Below are 19,868 nucleotides of genomic sequence, written 5' to 3' on the forward strand. Positions count from 1 at the left end.
TTGGGCTCCTACCTGACAGGTAGATCTCAATGTGTTGCCTATAACAATAAATTCTCAAAGTCTTTTCCTGTTACACATGGAATCCCTCAGGGTTCTGTGTTAGGCCCACTATTATTTTCTCTGTATTTGACACCATTGGGTCAGATTTTACGTTCTTTTGGAGTATCATTTCATTTTTATGCTGATGATCTACAAATTTTCCTGCCTGTGACAACTGTAAATGGAGCTGATGTAAACAAGCTAAACACCTGCTTGGCTGCCGTAAGGGGTTGGTTGTCAGCTAATTTCTTATCACTAAACTCCTCAAAAACTGAATTGATTCTTATTGGACCATCTACATCTAATCATCAGCTTGATCAGCTCTCCCTGTCTCTTGATGATTGCGTTATTTGTAGTAAGGACAGGGTAAAAAACCTTGGTGTCCTTTTTGATCATTCTCTCTCATTTGAATTGCATGTTAAGGAAGTAGCACGTGTTGCCTTTTTTCATTTGAGAAGGATTGCAAAGATTCGCTCTATCCTGTCGTTTAAAGATGCTGAGGTCCTCTTACATGCCTTTGTAACATCCAGGCTGGACTACTGTAATGTTCTTCTGTCAGGGTTGCCAAAGAAGTGTTTTCGAACCCTGCAGATGGTACAAAATACAGCAGCACGCATTTTGACCGGTGCATCTAGATATGAGCATATCAGTCCTGTGCTGGCCTCCCTTCACTGGCTTCCAGTGCAGGCCAGAGCTGATTTTAAGGTGCTGTTGCTCACCTACAAAATAGTGAATGGTCTCGCACCAGCTTATTTGATGGATCAGGTTGACCTCTACGAGCCAGCATGCTCCTTACGCTCACAGGGGACTGGGCTTCTTAGTGTCCCAAAGGTGAAGAAGAAAAGCCTTGGTGAGCGGGCTTTCTCCTTCCGTGCACCAAAGCTATGGAACAATCTTCCTCAGGATATTAGACAGGCACACTCACTTGACATTTTTAAATCTAAATTGAAAACACATCTTTTCTCTATTGTCTATAATTCTTAAAATTGTTTGTTTGCATTGTTTTTATTTATCTATCTTTTTTAATTGTATTTTATCTTTTACATTGAAATTGTTTATCTTTTATGTATTTGCTTGTGCTTTTTGTCGTTTTTAACCTCTGTAAAGCACTTTGATGGAAAGTGCTCTATAAATAAATTTATTATTATTATTATTATTATTATTGAATAATATGACGGGTACCACAAAAGAAATAATAACAACAATAATAATAATGATAAATAACTAAATAAAATTCAATGAACAAAAATGAACAAAATGGCTCGTCGTTGTCAGTGTTATATCAGGATATATCCTCGTCAGTTTGATTTTCTTTCAAGAGTGACCTGATTTGACTCAGAGGATCTGTGTGGTCACTGCCCAGATTTAGCAAAACAGAGGCTGCTTATTCAATAGAAACAAGTTCAAGTCCTTCTGCAAATTATTAATATCGAAACAATTTGATTTCTTCACTTTCCAGTACTGGAACAGTTTCTTCACTTTCCAGTTCATAAGAATTAGCTGTTCCAGCAGGTCAGAACTATTCACAATGAGTCAGAATGTTGGCAGACAAAACTAATGTACATGCAGGTCACTTCTTTATCAAGCTCCTCAAAGCAGGTGAAAAGATACAGACTTTATGTGTCTCCTCACAAAAAAAAGTGGCCACAGAGAAAGTATTATGGTGGGAGAGTTTGCTGCATGTTAAGAAAATATGTCAATTATCAATACAGTTTCTAGTGCAATACAAAAGTGGGAAAAGATGGGGCTGTGTTTCGCTCAGTTGGTAGAGCACCTGCCCCATGTGTTGAGGCTATAGGCTAGTCCTCACTGCTGGCGACCCCGGTTCGAATCCCGCGCCGAGCGGCCCTATCCTGCGTGTCATTCCCCCCCTCTCTGCCTCCCATTTCCTGTCTCTCTCAACTATCCTGTTAATTAAAGGCGAAAAAGCCCCTAAAAAAAAAAAAAAAAGTGGGAAAAGATGAGAAAATGAGAAACGTCACTTAAACTTGAAATAATTGACTTAGGTAACCTTAGGGACAGCAAAGACAAGTGGATATATCCTCACCTTTCAAGATGATGGGTCTTAAAACTTTGTTCATCAACAAGTGTCTCGTTGGTGTTTAGTGCTGTGTAAGTGATGTAAGTAGGCTAACTGTGTTAGTGCCGTGTTGGTTTGGGTTGTGAAACCTCTCTTTACCCATTTTAACATTAACTCGAGAATGCATTTCCTGAAGGAAATACGGGTGAATGCTGGAAGCTGAATGAGCTGAACAAATTGTTGAAACAATGCTGAATTAACTGCTGAAGCAATCTTGAAGAGATGAAACAATATCTGAAGAATAAAAGTAAAACATGTAAGAAGGAGGCTGTGTGTTGAAGATTAGTATGAATAAATTGAAGGCTGAAGTCTACTCATATATTTAAAACTGACAGCTTGAAAACATTGTTGAACCATAACTAATATAGATGAAACAATATCTGAAGAGTAGAAGTAGAACATGTAACATCATACTACAACTACATCATTCAAAACCGCTGCAATAACCCCAATCCTGAAAAAACCTGGTGCCGATCCTACCAACTTCAATAATTTACGTCCCATTTCTAATTTGCCCTTCCTTTGACTCACTCCCTCACACCCCAAACCACTTCTGTTCTTGTTCATAACCTCGTCACTTCTCGCCCGGAGTACTGCAACTCTCTCCTCTCCGGTGTCTCTCACAAATCCCTTCATAAACTCCAACTAGTCCAGAATTCAGCTGCCCACATCATCACAAGGACCCCCTCCATCCACCACGTCACCCCCGTCCTACAACAGCTCCATAAAGTTTCGAATTGAATTCAAAATCCTCCTCTTACCCTCCCTACCTGTCTGACCTCCTCCACGTTGCCACGATTGCCAAAATTCGCTTCCACCTATAGAGCGAAAGGAGAGAGTCAACAAGCCTGGTCCAGTGACCACCTCTCAATCAACTATAGCCTACCTCTCTATCAGTATTCAGAACATACATTCAGAATAAGAAAAAAGGGGGAAAAGAAAAGAAAAAAGGGTTGATTAAATACTAACAACAACATCAGTGACATGGGAATAAAACAAGGGGAGTTAAGATGACACACGTGTTTTTTTGAATGATGGGTACCACAAAAGAAATAACAACAATAATAATAATGATAAATAACTAAATAAAATCGTAGTCAGTTTGATTTTCTTTCAAGAGTGACCGGATTTGACTCAGAGGATCTGTGTGGTCACTGCCCAGATTTTGCAAAACAGAGGCTGCTTATTCCATAGAAACAAGTTCAAGTCCTTCTGCAAGTTATTTATATCGAAATAATTTGATTTCTTCACTTTCCAGTAACCCTAACCCTGAAAGGAAGTCTTATCTAATGGGTGTCTCAATTACTGTAAAGAGACTGAGCTGCAGGATTTGGTTCCTTTTCCATCCAGCAGGTCAGAACTATTCACAATGAGCCAGAATCTTGGCAGACAAAACTAATGCACATGCAGGTCACTTCTTTATCAAGCTCCTCAAAGCAGGTGAAAAGAAACATGACAGAGACTTTAAGTGGTTGTCCACGCTTTCCTCACAAAAAAAAGTGGTCACAGAGAAAATATTATGGTGGGAGAGTTTGCTGCATGTTAAGAAAATATATCAATATCGTGTTCAGTTTCAGACTATCTTGCTTCATTGGTGCAAAAGGAACCTTTATTTATGCCAAGGAATGTGTGCTGGTGTTTTTACAATGCATCCTGGGACAAACAACATGCTGCCAAAACAGACACCTGTTTAGCTGATACAGTAAGACATGTTTGTAGCATGTAAAAAGTGGAAATTAATATGGACTTGGCAACTACAATGAAACCCCTAATCCTTCATTTTGACATACAATTGGTGATTAGTGACATCATTAACCACAAAGGAGTGTATCCCCAATAATAATCAAATTTAAGATAGAAGTTCAAAGAATTCAGCATTCTTACACAATAAAATACAAACATACTTACTGAAACATGTTCCACTGACCTAAAATGTATCAGTCCGGTGTGAACGCAGCTTTATTCTAAAGAGAATTTTAAAAGGTTCAGACCACAAAAAATTTACAAACATGCCTTCATTCAGTTAGCCTATTAAGCCTGAGAAGATTTGCTGGAATGACTTGTGAGAACTGAGTTGTGCCAAGACTTGAAGCTGCTGCATTTGCTGCTAAATGAGTTTTTACTTTATTAAAGTTCGGAATATTGTTGTAACAGATCGATTTCAGTTTCTGAGTTTTCAATAAATTTGCAATATAAAATTCAAAAATTATGTTTTCAATATGTCATTGTGGAATGGATTATTGAAAGAGGATCAACTGGGAAAACAGCAGTTTTGTAAAAAAAAAAAAAAAAAAAAATCTACAAAAATGAAGGGATTTCATGAAAACGTTATACAAACACTACAAAACTAGTGGTTCACATACAGGTGCTTTCACCCATGAGGAAATGTTTTCTCAGAACCGTGTAGGCGTATAAATGGAACAGAGCCAAATAAACAGTACTTTCACCTGTGCTTTTCCTGCTATAACAAGGCAAACATTTGTTTTGGCCCTGAAGAATTTGGTTTGGCCTCTTGAATCATGACATCAAAACATTAACAGGTTGAGATATGAAGAAATCCAACAAGATTTTGACTGAAGTAATGGTATTTTGTAAACGTGAGGATAGCTGACACACTATGATAACTATAATGACAATGACTGGTGCAGTTACTGTATAACCTGTTGGGTTGTCACTTAGTAAAAACAAGATTACTGTACGTGTGCAGTAAGAATAAGATGGTAGCCAAGCACACCCATTTCTGCTTGCTCTGTGCAAATAGTTAGAGGGGAGGTGAAACATAAGCTAAAGTCAAGTTTTAAACTTGTCTTGCCAGTCAAAGTGCAACACGATGACAATGGTTCCCCAGAGAGGCCAAAGCAGCTCAACACACATATAACATTCAGGCAGCCAAATACACAGATTAGTCACATAAGGGTGAGTATCTGGGACAAGTATGTTCATGATCATGTCATGATGCATGTTGTGCCACTTTATTCTGCAACCCTCTTGAATGATAGAATACAAAATAACTCTGTTCATGTTAAATTATTTTTTTCTCCATCAGTGTTGAATAGTGTCTCCAAATGTTGAATAACAAGGTTGGTTATTTGCTTATTTGCTTTGGTTATTCGCAGGCTGTTACATGGTTGCATGGACTCATAAATGTCAAACCTGTGACACCCATCTGTCATATGACATGAAATAGCCTCAGGGGTTCAGTCAGGTATAAGCACCACCCCATAAACATTCAGTTCACATGATGAAAACTTGTGTGATACGTATGTGGGAAACAAAATGTATTTTAATCAAGCATGGTGATATAACCCTTGTTCAGTTTAATCTTAGAAACGATAGGCTATAACGTAAGATCAAATGTAGGCCTACTGTTCATATCCAACAGCTTAAAATTTAAAAAGGTAATTACAAATTGGGAAACATTAAACTATTATATCCACAATGCATTGTTCTGTTTGAGGCTGTGAATATTTCTTCACTTCACTTCTCCACTCTTTGAAATCTCTAGAATTTATGACAAATCAGGCTCCAGACAGTAGCCAACAGCTCCACCCTACCTCTGCAGGCTCAGTCAGCAAGAAAGGCACAAGAAGGAAGAGCATACCAACATGGAGATATGTCAAGATATGGTCTTTTCATAATTTGGGGTAAAGGGTATTTCCTCCTAGTTTGAATGTGCACAACCACATCACCGTTTTGTAAAGGGTTAAATGGTTCATCTTGATACCCAATAATGTTAGCAAAAGAGCTTGCTTATATGCTGGCAGCAACAAAATTGGACTGGATGAGATAATCCTGCACCACAGCAACGATTCATCAAGATATAAAGCAGACAAAATGATTTGAGATCTTACCTGAGAATGAGAACTATGGTAGCCTGTAACTACCACAAGAGGGCGGCGTTACCCTTTGTATTCACACTCACAGAGAATCGTTTAGACATAACAGATGAGAACATTAGATACTGAAATATAACCAAAGCAACGCCTTTTCATTTATATAAAATAAAACACGTTTCCATGTTTAAACGGCCAGTTGACCCTGAAATAAAACCGCCGACTAACGTCATTAGCGGACGCAGTTAAGGTTCAAGTATTAACGTTGCATTTTAATATTACTTGCTATTATGCATTACAAGAACTAATAACGGGATGCATGTTTTAAAGAGATTTTACATTGAATTTCATGACAGTTTCTATGTGTTTCTTTGTTCAGCATGTGAGTTGCGTTATGCCCCAGACAGTGAGAGCAGAGCTCGGCAGCAGCAGCAGCAGCAGCAGCAGCTGAATGAAGTCGACGGGAGGAAGTGGCGGTTAATGCAGCTCCACACCTTTCCGGTGTAGCAGCAGCAGCACTGCGACCAGCTCTACTTACAGGAGAAAGACGGGAGCTGGGTGGATTTATCGAGACAGGAGGGGGGAGATAGGAGGTAAATCTCGTGTTTTTCAATTAAGTGTTCACCAGAAAAAGGCGGCGAGCCAAACAATTCGTCACCGTGGCTAGTATTTCTCTATCCAGATATGATTAACTTGTAACGGCTAAGGTAGCTCGCGGCTAGCTTGCTAGGCAACCAGCTAGCTCATGTTAGCCGCACTAGCTCATGTCTTTAGCAGCCATGAGCAGTAGCTTGCTAATTTGGCATGCCTGACCCTCCTTCTAAATCTCTTTCAGGGGGACAAGCAGTGGAGTTTCATGAGTGGATACATGTGTTGCTGAGTCACCGAGGATTTTTTTTTCTCTCGCCACGAAGTCGTCCCCTGCCCCCAGCGCGGTGAAGGTACCCGGCGGGAACGCTTGATGGAATAACCGCAGAAAGCTGCTCCGGTAGCGGTGAAGAGAACAAGGGCGCAGCCGGCGAGGAGGACCGCCAGACAAACGCCAGAAGGAATTCACAAGTACCGCGGCTTTTTCCGGGGCCTTACACATACAGTGTCTACTCTGTGCAGTATTGAATGGTTACGGCCTGTTTTTTGTCGGGCAGCTTTATGTCGATTTGGGCAACACGATGAACGCCAGGCTACAGCTGCTGTCCGAGTTGTTAGTTTAACCGTGCCATGTTGTTGTGTGTAGGGCCTGAAAACATTGTGATACTCTGAACATAAATGCCCCTGCACTTCACGGGATCCTGACGCACAGACTTGCAAAAAAAAAAAAAAACAACTCCTGAAAGTACTGTTAGGTTTTAACGTGAGTATGCGTTTTTGACTTTCCCCCCCACAGATGCTCTTTAGGGGGTCATGTTTTCATAAGTAAGCTCTTAATCAAGCTGAAGGTAGTGTTAAAGTGAATAATCATCAGCACGGTATCGGACACTTTTTTTTTTTTCAGTAGGAGCTAAGTATTTATGCACAAGAGTTCAAAATGGGGAAAATGCTTTCAAAGATATTTGGCAACAAGGAGATGAGAATATTAATGCTCGGACTTGATGCTGCTGGAAAGACAACAATCCTTTATAAACTGAAACTCGGACAGTCTGTCACCACAATCCCCACAGTCGGCTTCAATGTGGAGACTGTCACCTACAAAAACGTCAAGTTCAACGTCTGGGATGTTGGAGGCCAGGATAAGATTCGTCCTCTGTGGCGACACTACTATACGGGCACCCAGGGGTTAATTTTCGTGGTGGATTGCGCGGACAGGGATCGCATCGACGAAGCGAGGCAGGAACTTCACCGCATCATTAATGACCGGGAGATGAGAGATGCCATCATCTTGATATTCGCCAATAAGCAAGACCTTCCGGATGCCATGAAGCCACATGAAATCCAAGAGAAGCTCGGATTGACCCGCATCAGAGATAGGAATTGGTATGTTCAGCCCTCCTGTGCAACTACAGGTGATGGACTGTATGAGGGCTTGACATGGCTAACCTCTAATTACAAATCTTAATGATTGAGTGCTGACTGTTTTAGGTCAAAACTATAATAATGTTGCAAGTAACAAATAACTTCTCGAATGAATATGGTTCAGAAAAAAGTTGATTATTTCCCATTTATTTTTAATACTACCTTTACTCCATGACTAATTTAACTTCAACTGGGTTTTCTGGCTTCAAGTTTGCTTGTACTCTGTAGCAGGCCTATATCACATTCATTATTTTGGGGCTTGCTTGATGAATATGGAATGAATTGGTCCAAATGTTAACGCCACAGAGTTCACCGCCTTTGCCTATTCTTTTTCCTGTTTTGTATGATTTTTCTAATGAAGCTAAAGTTTTTATCTTCATTCTTGGACTACAGTTTGTTTCAAGGTTCTTCAGTCTCTGTTGCATTGAACTTGGATCGTAATCTTTTTCTTCTAAGGTGGGGTCTTTAATGTCATGTAGTCTACTTGGAAGGACTTTGACATTTGTTTTAACACAGTACTGTGATGACAAGTATTTCTTCTTAATGGTATTGACTGCAGCAAAGAAAAAAGAAAAAAAATCATCATAGCTTACATTTCATTGTCATCAGTCTTGACATCAGAGAAAAAAAATGACTTCAGACACATTTTGTTACCCCCCCCTCCCAATCCCCTTATGTGGGTTATATAGTTAACTGATTGACCTTTTGTGTCATGTCTTGATACCTAATTGTGCTCAATACTCAACAAATAGGCCTCCAGTAACTCTTAAACATGCTTGTTTGGATGCATTTTTAATTTTGGGTAACACGTTGTCAGTCGACTCAATCTCTCCAAAGGAATGTCATTCAGCTCTGAGCTCTCTCAATCTGATATCACAGTTGATTAGTCTCAGTATTGGGACATTATATGATAGCCTATATCTGTAGCATGAGTACGAAAGTACAGTAACCCTACATCAGAGTCCATCTGTCGTGCAGTCAGAGGGAGCTGTTTACTGGTGAAATGTTGATTGACACCTTGTGGTGCAGCTCTTACTCCTATTTTGACTGGGGGAACCATGTACAGAACAATGTCATTGTAATGTCTTATTAAAAAAGTGATTTTAAATCTGTTATGTCTCTGTTTTTTCAAGGATCAAAGTTAGTTTTCATAGCCTATGGCCTGTGAGCAATCAAACCATTTCTCTTTTAGTATTTCAGAGTAGCTTAACTTAAAAAGTTTAGAGTGATTCAAGCTATGGGAAAGACTCGGTAATGCTAATGGTTCAAAGAGGACTTGAGTGTTAAAATTCTTGGTTTTAGTGCTCTTGGGCAGACTCTTCATAAAGGGTTTATGTCCACCCTCAGTTCCTTTGCCAGTAAATGGGAAAATGTACAAAACAGGAAGTCCAACTGCTGGAACAACAACAGAGCCACATGATAGTTTGCATGAGAGTTGGAGCAGCAGCGGAGATATACAGCTGAACTGTGAATTCTTTTTGAAAGTTGCGTGTTGGTTGTGAGCCATTATTGAGTTGATGCTGAGCTGCCGGCTGTAACTTCCTGAGTTTGCTTTTGGTTGGAGACTTTTGTATTAAAACACAAGTCTTGGTTGTTTTTGTTCAATGAGTCTGGAGTCTGTTCAAGCTGACTAAAGTGAGGGCAAGGCTGGAGTCGAAAATGTGAAAGAAAATGCATACGGGTTAAAACGTCCTCATGCTCTAATTAGATTAAATAATAGATTGCTATAAGGGCATATGAGGTACCTAATGCCAACTGCTAATGGGAACACTTTTCTCACATCACATCACAACGATGTTAATGTGTGCATGACAAATGCATAATTAGGTTATACTTATGACTTCATACTGAATGCAATATGTTAGTGTGATCACTTTAGGGTGTTTTTTCCTCTTTTCGATTTTGTTAAAATACTTGGCTCATTCATTTTTTGCTACTTATAGCAGTTATTTCTTCAAAATTTTAGTCTGCATAACTGCATAACATTTATTGCAAAAGTAAAGATTTTTAAAAAAATGATTTGGTATTTGAGTGAAACACTTTAACTGTTGACTTGAATATGTAAGTGCACTGTGCAGTACACCACTGACTCACAGTGGAAGAATGTTTTAGTTTCGATTAAAGCTGATTAACAACAGTGTTTTCACTTGTGACAAAGACAGGATTGATGGTGACAAGTGGTCTGACTACTGGTGTTTAGGGCTACAAAAGATTAGTTAGTATTATTCCACAGATTTCCAAGGTTTTTTTTTCTGCCCAGGATACTGAATGGCACTGTGTCCTTCTCACATCAACAGAGAAACTGGCACTTGTGCGAACTGTTCAAAAAGCACAGCGTTTGTTTGCTTTTTTTAAAAGAAAGGGATTCACTTCCTCCTCTCTCCAGCATGCAAGCTAGACAATTTGCTGCATTCACTGACAATCGGACACTGTATCCCTGTGTGTGTGTACATGCGTCTGCATCCACAGACGTTTGGCTGTTTTAATCTTGGTGGCATTTGGTGTGTGTGTGGAAAAATCTGGTGCTTAGCAAGTTGCTGTGTGTGGAGGCCTCAGGATGTTTGCTTTAGCACCACAGAGGTTTCCGTCAGACAGGTCAGGTGACATAGACAGATATGACTCTGCAGCAAATAGAAGATGTTTCACACAACCCACACACCTCATGCAGCTGTGATTTTACTACTTCATAAAAAAGAAAATCATCAAACTTATCAGATGCTGCAAGTGGAGAAGCTATCCAGGCTTCAGTGTGTTTGTAAATACTCGCTGTCAGCAAGAGCTGGGTCAAGGGCCTACATTAGACACCGATGGCAGTTTAATTGGGCTGTAATGGCCACTCTGGTCCCCACTACTTCATTACAACCATATGATCCTCGCAGCTTTATTGGTAACGGTGAGGCCCCTGGGGCAAGGACAGAGATTTGTAAGCAAGTTTTTATGACCTCTCCTCTGTAAAGAAGAGACCTCCTGGCCCTTCTGTCAACTCCCTCTGTGCTCGGCTGGAATGCCTTACACTTCCTGAGAGGATAGAGGAAGAGAAAAAAAAAAAAGGTTTCAGGTCATAGCTCGGTAGTAGTAGGTGCTTTGTGTAATGAGTTTCACATTTAGACTGTGCAGCATTTTGCAAAGATGGGGTTAAAATACCAAAGCAACAGGTTCTTAATGCATCCTACTAGTGCCGCTGGCAGGGTATTAAGCACTTGTTCCTCCTAATTCACTTGTGTCATGATTCAAAAAACAAGAAGGCAAAGTGCTTAAACACTTTGCAGTGGTTTGCACAAGAATGTGTATGACAGATTTGTCTTTAGCCGGCCAGCGCGCCTGTTTTGTTGGGGCAGTCCCCATGACAACCGCCTGATGGGAGCTCTGCCAGTATGGCCTGGTGTTTTTGGTATCACATAGGTGGCTGACTTTGCTACAAGTTTCCATTCATTCAGTTCCTCTGTTCAGCATGGAAAAGAAGAAGAGTGGAGTGAAATCGAAAAAGGATCTAATATCTGTGTAGCTGTGTACTAGTGGAGCACACCTTTTTCTTTCTTTTTTTTCCACCTTGTTGCAATAGTGGCTCGCCCGTCATTAGTCAATTTGACAAACACTTGAAGCAGCGCAGGGATATCTCTTGGTGAGTGGCGTTACAGCTGCACTCCTGACATGCCTACAAACCCAGCCTGAATTATGTTTGTGGTTTCCATGGGTGTGTTTTTTTTCTTCATTCTTCATTTCCTCTCAACTTGAGTTTGCGCAGGTATAGCACCGAGATAATACTCACTTCTGACTGTGGCTTGTGAATATACAGTCATCGCTGGCTTAATGCTGGCCTCCTGTTCAGCAGCCACACCCAGCATGATAATTACTGTAGGATTTGTGATGCATGCAGACACAGATACTCCTGGGCGCATAAGGCGAACACCGTTATTAAAGCGGTTTATTTATCTGCTAAATGGTAGGAGGGAACACCTACTCTTAGCCACAGTTCACACACTTCAGTTCAGTAGCTGCTTATCCTCAAGGACAGTGAAACAGATTCTTTGGTTACAAAACCTTTTCTCCTTGTCTCTGTCTTCTGGTGAATTCCTCTGCACCTTCAGTAGTCGTTGGTAATGAACTCACACAGAGCTCGGTATAAAAACAGGTCCGGAAGTTTTTTTCTGGGGGAGGGTTTCCTGTGAGGTTACAGTTACACCTCTGGGTACACTGATACAGATACACACATTTCTGTCCATGCCATGTGTGTGGGTGACTTTAGTTTAGTCTGATTGCATATGTTTAAGAGCAGCTTTTACATACACAATCTAAGTAGGAGTTGTGGGTTTTAATGGGCGCTTCACTGTGGCTTGGACCCGTTAGATAAGGTTGAAAATGTGAGGCTGTGAAGTCCAAGGTGCACTCTGGGCACTGGTCCAACATGCATTCCATTCATATCTGCATCTGAAGGTTGCTTGCTGTGGTGAAATTACAAATTCAGAGAACCATAAAATTATTATGAAGTGTTAGAGGTCCGCATGACACAACCGATTTGTTTTTTAATGGTTTGATAAAGCGCTCGTACAAAGCATTAATTACATAATTTAAGCCACTAACCATTACAGTCTCAGTGGTCGATAATCAAGTTTGTTTTTCCCACTTTAAAAACCATCCAATCGAAGTCCCATTACTATTGCTGAAGCCTCGGGGCGTCTGTTTATGTTCCATTATGTGAAAACCTGAAATTTGTTCACATGGTTCCTCTTGAGGATTACAGGATGTCTGACACAGCTGTGTGAGAGTGTGAACCAGTTTGTCCCCGGACTCATACGCTGTGTTTTTCCAGCTGTAACACACATTGCAAAGAGGATGGCGGCTGAATGTTAACCATCTTACCTTCAGATGTAAGCAATGCCACAGTGAAGGGGAAGGGAGGGGCTGGCATTGTAGCTGGTGCTGCAGTTTGAGTTCTCCTGGGTCTTTTTTTGGTTTCACATACACAGACGCAGATAGGTGTCTTTTCTTTTCTTTTTTTTTCTTTTTCTAGGAAATCTACCTGCCTCTGTTCCTGAAGCAAAAAAGAAATCAATGGATGTTGATGAGATCATTTGTTTGTTCACTGTATTTGCCCAAAGCTTATTCATACAGTACACAGACCACTGACCTCAGCCATGTGGCATCTGTAGTTTGGCATTTACTAAACCTCTCCTGCACTCACAGGAACACAGAGTGCACCCGGCAGCAGTATCCAGCACCAGCCACATGGATCCACTCACTGTATCCGCACGCTGACTGACAGAATGATGAAGACCCATGCGAAGCGACCTCAAAGGCCTCCCTCAGCAGCTTGCAATCGCACTGTCACGCTCCAAGACTGACTACATCCGTGTATCTGACACGATCGCTGTAATTACAGAGGAATCAGTGTTTCAAGTGACAGTGCGCCCGGATTAGACAACAGTTCTGGGTTTGGGATGCAATCTTGGGAAGAGATCTAGTATGAAGAGTCAGGTGCTTCTGCTCACACACACACACACTACATAATCAGACTACAGGGAGGTAATGACTCAGGAAAACGATACATACACACACACACATGCTGCGCCGCTCCCCCCCCCCCCCCCCTCTGCAGTTCTCCCCTTGGTGCTGGGCCACCACATATCGTAATGATGACAAATACATCATTGCACTAGAATCCTGAAGGGACAGCAGCCACAGAGAGTCTAGTCTCCACAAAACCTGTGGTAATCCAAGCAATGGATCAATACACTATTAGATTTTTTATTGAAGTCACCAGCGTAATATACACAAACAGTTTTAAAGCTAACACACCTACAAAGAACAATAGGAGTAGTCAGTGTTTGTGTTGTTTGATTGTCAAATGTCATTACTTAAATTCTATTGCAACAAAAACAGGGCAGGCTTCTCTTAGTGGATGATATAATTTAGTTGAGGGGGATGGAAGACGGGGCCAAGTGTGCACAATATTCTCACAGTGCTGGGTTTGTGTCCCCACTCAACTGCAGCACAGCTGTCTTAACAGCACCCCCGCCCTCCTCCTGTTCCCCTGCAGGGGGGGGCGGGGCGGAGGGGGTGAGTGGGGGCGTGTGGGGCTGAGGGTGGAGCCAGCATTGTGTTTTCTATAAGCTAGTTGTCCTGTCAGGCTTTGCTTCGCTGGCACCGCACCACCCCTGTGCTCTCAAACCCGCTGACTGACAGTTGCCAGTGATTTATTAGCGTTGTTGCGGCTCATGATTGGAGAGGAAGGATAGGGAGCTGCAAAACAACACAACTCACATGCTTGCTAGGGTTTTTTTTTGGAATGCAGCAGCTCCGGCCTGTTGTCTCTTTTGCAGAGCGTGAAGTTCAATAGGCTGAGTTTTGTCATGTGAAAGAGAGAAGAGTGATCTGTGTGTGGAAAAGGAGGAGGAGGGAGGGGAGGTGGGGAGGGGGCACCTTTGCAGGATCAGTCACACATTTATTGCAGCCCGTCTTCTATATTTAATCAGCCCAGTTTGATGTCTATTCTTGAGCCACTCCCTAATAGTTAGTGAGAAAATGAGTCTTCCTTTCTGGAACAGTGTCTCTTGGCTCCAGGCAGTGTGAAGATGATGGTGACACAATGGATCCTCTGTGTCACTTGGCTGTGATGCAGCAGAGTGGAGCACACCACACACAGGCTGCTGGAAGTCAGACTCCCCTCCACCCATCTGGTCTGGAGGGGCGCTGCACTGCTGCCTCATGTTATTTTGTTTAAAAAAAGAAGCTGGGGGGGAATACGAGTGGATCATGGACGGCGTGCAGGTGATGTTTTAACTGGAGTTACAAGCGTGTACACGGGCAATAAAAGTAATAATCATCATTAATGAACAGGCAGTGCTCCTGTTAACACACCTTACAACTGTGTTCATTTATTCATGAGGAGCTGGAACTGTGTCATTGTTACTGCAGGTTTTCCACACAGGTAAGTTATTTCCACTTTTAGCACCATCTGTTGGCAGAACATGCCCCCATTCTGTCTAGGTGTGTGTGTGTGCACCCCACACACCACATGTTAAGTAATGAATGTTTACGGTTACCTGAATCAGCTGTAGTGTATACGTATATGATAATAGATTACAGAGACACCACTGCTTCACTGTGGGGCGCCCTCATTTACTGTGAGCCTCCCTGTATTCCCCTGTAGTGCTAGCCTAATTAGCCAACCACAAGAAGACTATAACTACATAATTTAAATTATTTTTGGTGAACATTTAAAGAGGAGAGAACACCAGAGAGACTGGAAAAATAGATTCTTAAGGATTTGAGTGCCAGGGCCATGAGTAGGCAGGAGGATAAAAATGTTGCTGTGGAAAAGTGGCACTCCCTTCGACCCCTCTAATCTTCCCCATAACCCCTCTGGGTCCTGTCCCCACCATGCAGGAAGACATGGATTTAATACCAGCACTAAGTAAAATTAATTAGCTGAACATATCATGGTGAAAGCCAAAGGAGACCTCAATAGTGGGCTGATTCTGAGAGTAGCCATCCAGCTGCCCTGGGCAGAAGTGAGAGGGCAGTGGAGGACCACAGGGAGCGATTATCTTAAATGAGCAGCTGTAGTTATTTATAGTAATTGTTTAAAAAAAAAAAAAAAGGCAATTAATCTCACTCTGTTCTTCTTGTGATAGACATTATCGTTGACCAAGGCCTAGAGGAGTTCAGCAGCCAGAACTGTGATTCAACAGCCACACCCGAGCCCTTCTCCCTTCTCCATTCAACATTTCACAATCACTGTTGGCATATTGGTCAATAATAAATCTTTATAATGAAATAGTCTGGAGAGGAAGTAATGCGTGAATATGTTTTTAGAAAAGAACATATTTCCTGAAAGCTCTATTGTTTGATCAATGATTTCATGCTATTTAGCTATATTTACAACAGTAAAGGGAAGTGAAAGCAGCGGAAACAACTTTATGAAGAGATACTTGTTTCTGTTTTTTTTAACCATTAAATTTAGCAATGTTAATAGGTCAGAGCCAATATGCCACCACAGTTGTTCCTTGCACCTTCAGCATATCTCATACAAGCAAATTAGCTTTGCACCTCTGGTTCCCAATAGAGAAATACAAGGATGAGCATCACACTGCTTTAAATTATAATCAAGGTTGGTTCCTATTGTATTCTTCTATAAAGTGATTCAAGTACTTAATGGGACCTTGGTGTTAACCCCACCCTGCCAACTTCAGCATTAACATTTTTATTTGGTCTGCACGTTGGAGGCCACCCTGCTCATTACACTCCAGCTCCACTGTGTAAACAGACAGCAGCATGAAAGGCTGTGAGGGGCCCCTGCATGCCTGTGGGAGTATGGGGCGTACTTCATGGTTTATGCCTGAAAAAGAGCCATAATCTTCCAGCTAATCTGGGGCTTGTGGTGGAATTCCCCCCGCATGGAGGGCAAAGACTAACATAAACAATGCTGCCTTCAATTTTAAAGTGAATAAGCTTTGTAAACATATGGATTAAGAATTTTGATCATGATTTATTTTCCCGTCTCTTGTTAAGCAGTAAATTATAATAGATGTAATAATAAAACAGACTAGTCAATTTGACTTAATACTTAGGTCTAAGATAAAAATGGTGGCCCTCAGATCAGTCTAATTGCAGTTTTATTGCACAGACTAAACATTTAGACTGCTAAAAACGTTTTTTATTTTAAGCAAGTATTGCCCCCTAGTGCTCCAGATGGGCAGTGTCTGAATTTACATACCTCATTCATAGAAATGGGAAAAGCACTGACAGCAGCTCATCCTATCAGCCAATATTTATATACACGGCTGCCACCTGCTGTCCCTTCACAGCCATGCAGTTACAGACCAGAAACACTACTGTGTGAATAAAAAAAAAATCTTACAATAGGTTAACTTTTAAAATACTTTTTTTAATATTGAATCACATTCCAGGACAGTATTTACTGATATATTACAAAACATGTTTGTTAGAAAAATGTTTAAAAAATAACACAGTTCACTTAATAATTGCAACATCAGCATAGAATATTTGATTACGGGACGCACAAATGTTACAGCACTAACTTAAGACTTTTCTTCGGATGTGCAGGATGTGGATGTCTGGACTGCTGAACTCTGGGTCTTGTTTGTCTGAAGGGATCTCCTCACAGCAGAAGTGTTGTTTCAACAGCTACAAGATAACACAACAGACCACAATGATTCACAAAGAGGTCATGCTAAATATGCCAACTTCTTGTCATGCAGTTGAAATGTATTTGCAGGTATTGACGAGCTGTTGGGTTCTCACTTCAAAAAACTGCTGTTCCACTTTTGGGTTGACACCCTCGGTGCGTTGCTCATAGCAGCAGATAATGCAGGTCTCTGGTCCGGAGAGCATCTTCAAACACTCCACCAGTGGAACAATTGACTGCGTGGAAACAAGTGATGAGTCACAGCGAGAGACACAACACTGCACTTCTTCGTTTGCTCTTGTTTTCGAATGATAATAATTGTGCAACTAACAAAGCGTCATGTTTCTCAGGAAAGTGTTGCAAAATACCTGTTCATAATAGATGCAGTCTGCCATAAGGACATAATGTGGGAGGGGGGAGAACTCAGACACGTCGTTACCCCTTTAAGAGAGATAGCAGTCAAACAGTTAACATTTGGAAATGTCTAATAACAGCATACAAGCAATGCAGTTTGGAAATATGACTGAAATGCAATCCAACGGTATATAAAATAGGAAATATTAGTACAAACCATTTCAGTACCTTGGCAGTTATGGATCCACTGCTGATAAGTGCTTGGTTTTCATGGATGTTGACTTTCAGGAGGGTCTGTAACTCCTCCAGGTCTGTCACAGTAACTTCAGCTCTAGGATGAAGAGAGATTAAGATTAAGTAATGAAAGCTATACTTTGGCTTTGTCTCAATTATTAGTTTTTAACCAATAAATGGAAATAAAGCAAAGGACTACAGACAATTTCAGTGATAAAAAGTGTATGACAGTAATATTCAGCATGACACACAACCAGACCGGTGGTCAGTCTCACCCCAGTGTTGCTGCCATGAGACCAACTACTCCTGTCCCAGCTCCTAACTCCACCACACTCCTGCCGGCCCACACGTTCACCCCTTTGGACGGATCGTAAAATTGTTTCGTCTCTAAATATTTTGCAAGAACGATGGCCGCATCCCAGACCACACAGCCGACATCTCCCAGGTAGCACTGCTTCACTGTGAGAGCACGACCGTCGTTTCTCTCAATTTCTCTCACAAAATATTTACTATCATCTCTGTCAGCCGCCATGTTGTTCGCAACCGGAAGGGGGTGAAGACTTCCGGTCTGATTTCTCCAGAATAAAAGTGTACAAATCAAGACCAGACTGTATAAAAAGATCAAGACGAGAATGAACAAAACTAAAAACTACCGTACTCTACTACTACTCTTCACTTTGCAGTATAATGCCTGTGGTAACAATATTCTCATTAAACTAACGTTTTGAGATATAAAGTGATAGCCTACATAATAATGTCAGGTCATGAGACGGATGGGTCTCTGGACAAGTATTTGTCATATCTTGAGAATAGAAACTGAATAATAAGATTAAAAAAAAAAAAAAACACTCCTGCCTAGGCTACATAGAAGCATGCCTTCATGTTCTTGTTCAGTTCATGGATACTTCCTCTTTTCCTCCATCTTGTGGTTCTTTTTCACTCAGTTCCTCTTCTTGGCAAAACAACCTCTAGGTTGTATTTCAGCTTTTTCCTTGACAGATTAAAGTAAAGAAGCAAATCAAATAATGAGCCATGATTACGTTTTCCAATTAGTCTGCTCTAACTAAATTGAAGCCCACCAACATCTATAATCAATTAATAAGCAATCACAAGGCAATATATTATAATTTAAATCTGGGAGATGCATTCAGTGCATCTAGTAGTTTCCATAATGTCAATTCACATTTCACTGTAGGTCTTGTTGTCTCTTTAAACATTTGGAAACAATTATGAATTAATTATTTAGTCTCTACATTTTTGATGGCATAAACAAAGTAGAAAACGTGAATAACTTAGAGAAACATTTTAAAGTAGAGGCCTTTCAATTTACTTATTTTTTTAATCACTGGCATGAGCAAATGACGTCAGGATGACGCGGCAGGGTCGCGCGCCCACCGTTACATCCGTGGCGGGCGGGAGATTTTGTTAGCTAACTGCGGGACTATCTTGTATAGACCGTATTTCGTTGTTATTTACATGTCTATTGAGTTTTATAGATGTACAGATGAACCGGGCAGCACACCTCTTCCTTTGACCTGCTCTTGAAATGTTCCGTAGCAGCACGGAGGAGATAACAACCGGCGGCGACACCCCTGACTGTGGACCGACCTGCACCCCAACCGACAGATATGGACTGAACGAAACCACCTCGTACGCTCCTGCTTCATCCTCCTCATCCTCCTCATCTCCATCTCACCACAGTTTAGATGAAGGCAGTACGAGCTCCAGCCGGGGCCTAACACTACCCCGAGTAACCGCAGGTGACTTGATGGAGAGACTTTGTAGCTAAGTTAAAAAAAAAAAAAAAAAAACTTTGTAGCTAAGCTAACATTAGCATAGAGGCTAAATGACCAGAGACCTATAATACATCCATGCCAGAGACGTTCTAGAAGGATTTTGATATGACGTTCTCCTAGAGGGGCGGGGCTACGCTAATAAGGCTAGTAGATGGGCTAGAGACAGTAAAATGCCTTTACAGTAACATTTTGTAGATATTCAATTCTTGATGTCTTAATGTTTTCAGAGTAGATTATAGAACAATAATTAAGACATACACTACCAGTCAAAAGCTTGGACCCACCCTCTCATTCAATGGTCTTTCTACATTGTAGATTCTGGAGACATCAAAACTATGAAGGATGGAGTTATGTTGTAAACACAAAATTGTTCA

The 19,868-nt window shown here is 41.1% G+C and overlaps 2 protein-coding genes across 3 annotated transcripts in view; one reads left to right on the forward strand and one right to left on the reverse strand.

Annotated features, from left to right (window-relative positions):
* LOC311005403 (ADP-ribosylation factor 6) overlaps window positions 1–9,093 on the forward strand; it is a 16,203-nt gene extending 7,110 nt beyond the window's left edge. For both annotated transcript variants that reach the window (XM_083997800.1, XM_083997801.1), the window contains 2 exons: window positions 6,332–6,545; window positions 6,788–9,093. In XM_083997800.1, coding sequence (XP_083853926.1) covers window positions 7,478–8,005 — 528 coding nt within the window. In that variant the 5' untranslated portion in view covers window positions 6,332–6,545; window positions 6,788–7,477 and the 3' untranslated portion in view covers window positions 8,006–9,093. The remainder of the gene's footprint in view (window positions 1–6,331; window positions 6,546–6,787) is intronic.
* A 7,686-nt stretch (window positions 9,094–16,779) lies between these two features.
* On the reverse strand, window positions 16,780–18,231 carry vcpkmt (valosin containing protein lysine (K) methyltransferase). Its single transcript, XM_083997572.1, has 5 exons — window positions 17,974–18,231; window positions 17,682–17,795; window positions 17,479–17,551; window positions 17,227–17,346; window positions 16,780–17,109 (listed from the first exon to the last, which is right to left on the reverse strand). The coding sequence occupies exons 1-5, from the start codon at window positions 18,228–18,230 to the stop codon at window positions 16,999–17,001; spliced, it is 675 nt and encodes a 224-aa protein (XP_083853698.1). The 5' UTR covers window position 18,231; the 3' UTR covers window positions 16,780–16,998.
* Between the last annotated feature and the right edge of the window lie 1,637 nt (window positions 18,232–19,868).

The sequence above is a fragment of the Trachurus trachurus genome (genome assembly GCF_905171665.1).
Source record: "Trachurus trachurus genome assembly, chromosome: 22".
NCBI lineage: Eukaryota > Metazoa > Chordata > Actinopteri > Carangiformes > Carangidae > Trachurus > Trachurus trachurus.

Bases quoted from the DNA above. Each gene is read 5' to 3' on its own strand.
- vcpkmt (XM_083997572.1), bottom strand. From the start codon at position 18,230: ATGGCGGCTGACAGAGATGATAGTAAATATTTTGTGAGAGAAATTGAG. The intron at 17,796-17,973 runs GTGAGACTGACC...TCTTCATCCTAG, and splicing joins CTCATGGCAGCAACACTGGG to AGCTGAAGTTACTGTGACAG. The intron at 17,110-17,226 runs GTGAGAACCCAA...GTTATCTTGTAG, and splicing joins TGGAACAGCAGTTTTTTGAA to CTGTTGAAACAACACTTCTG.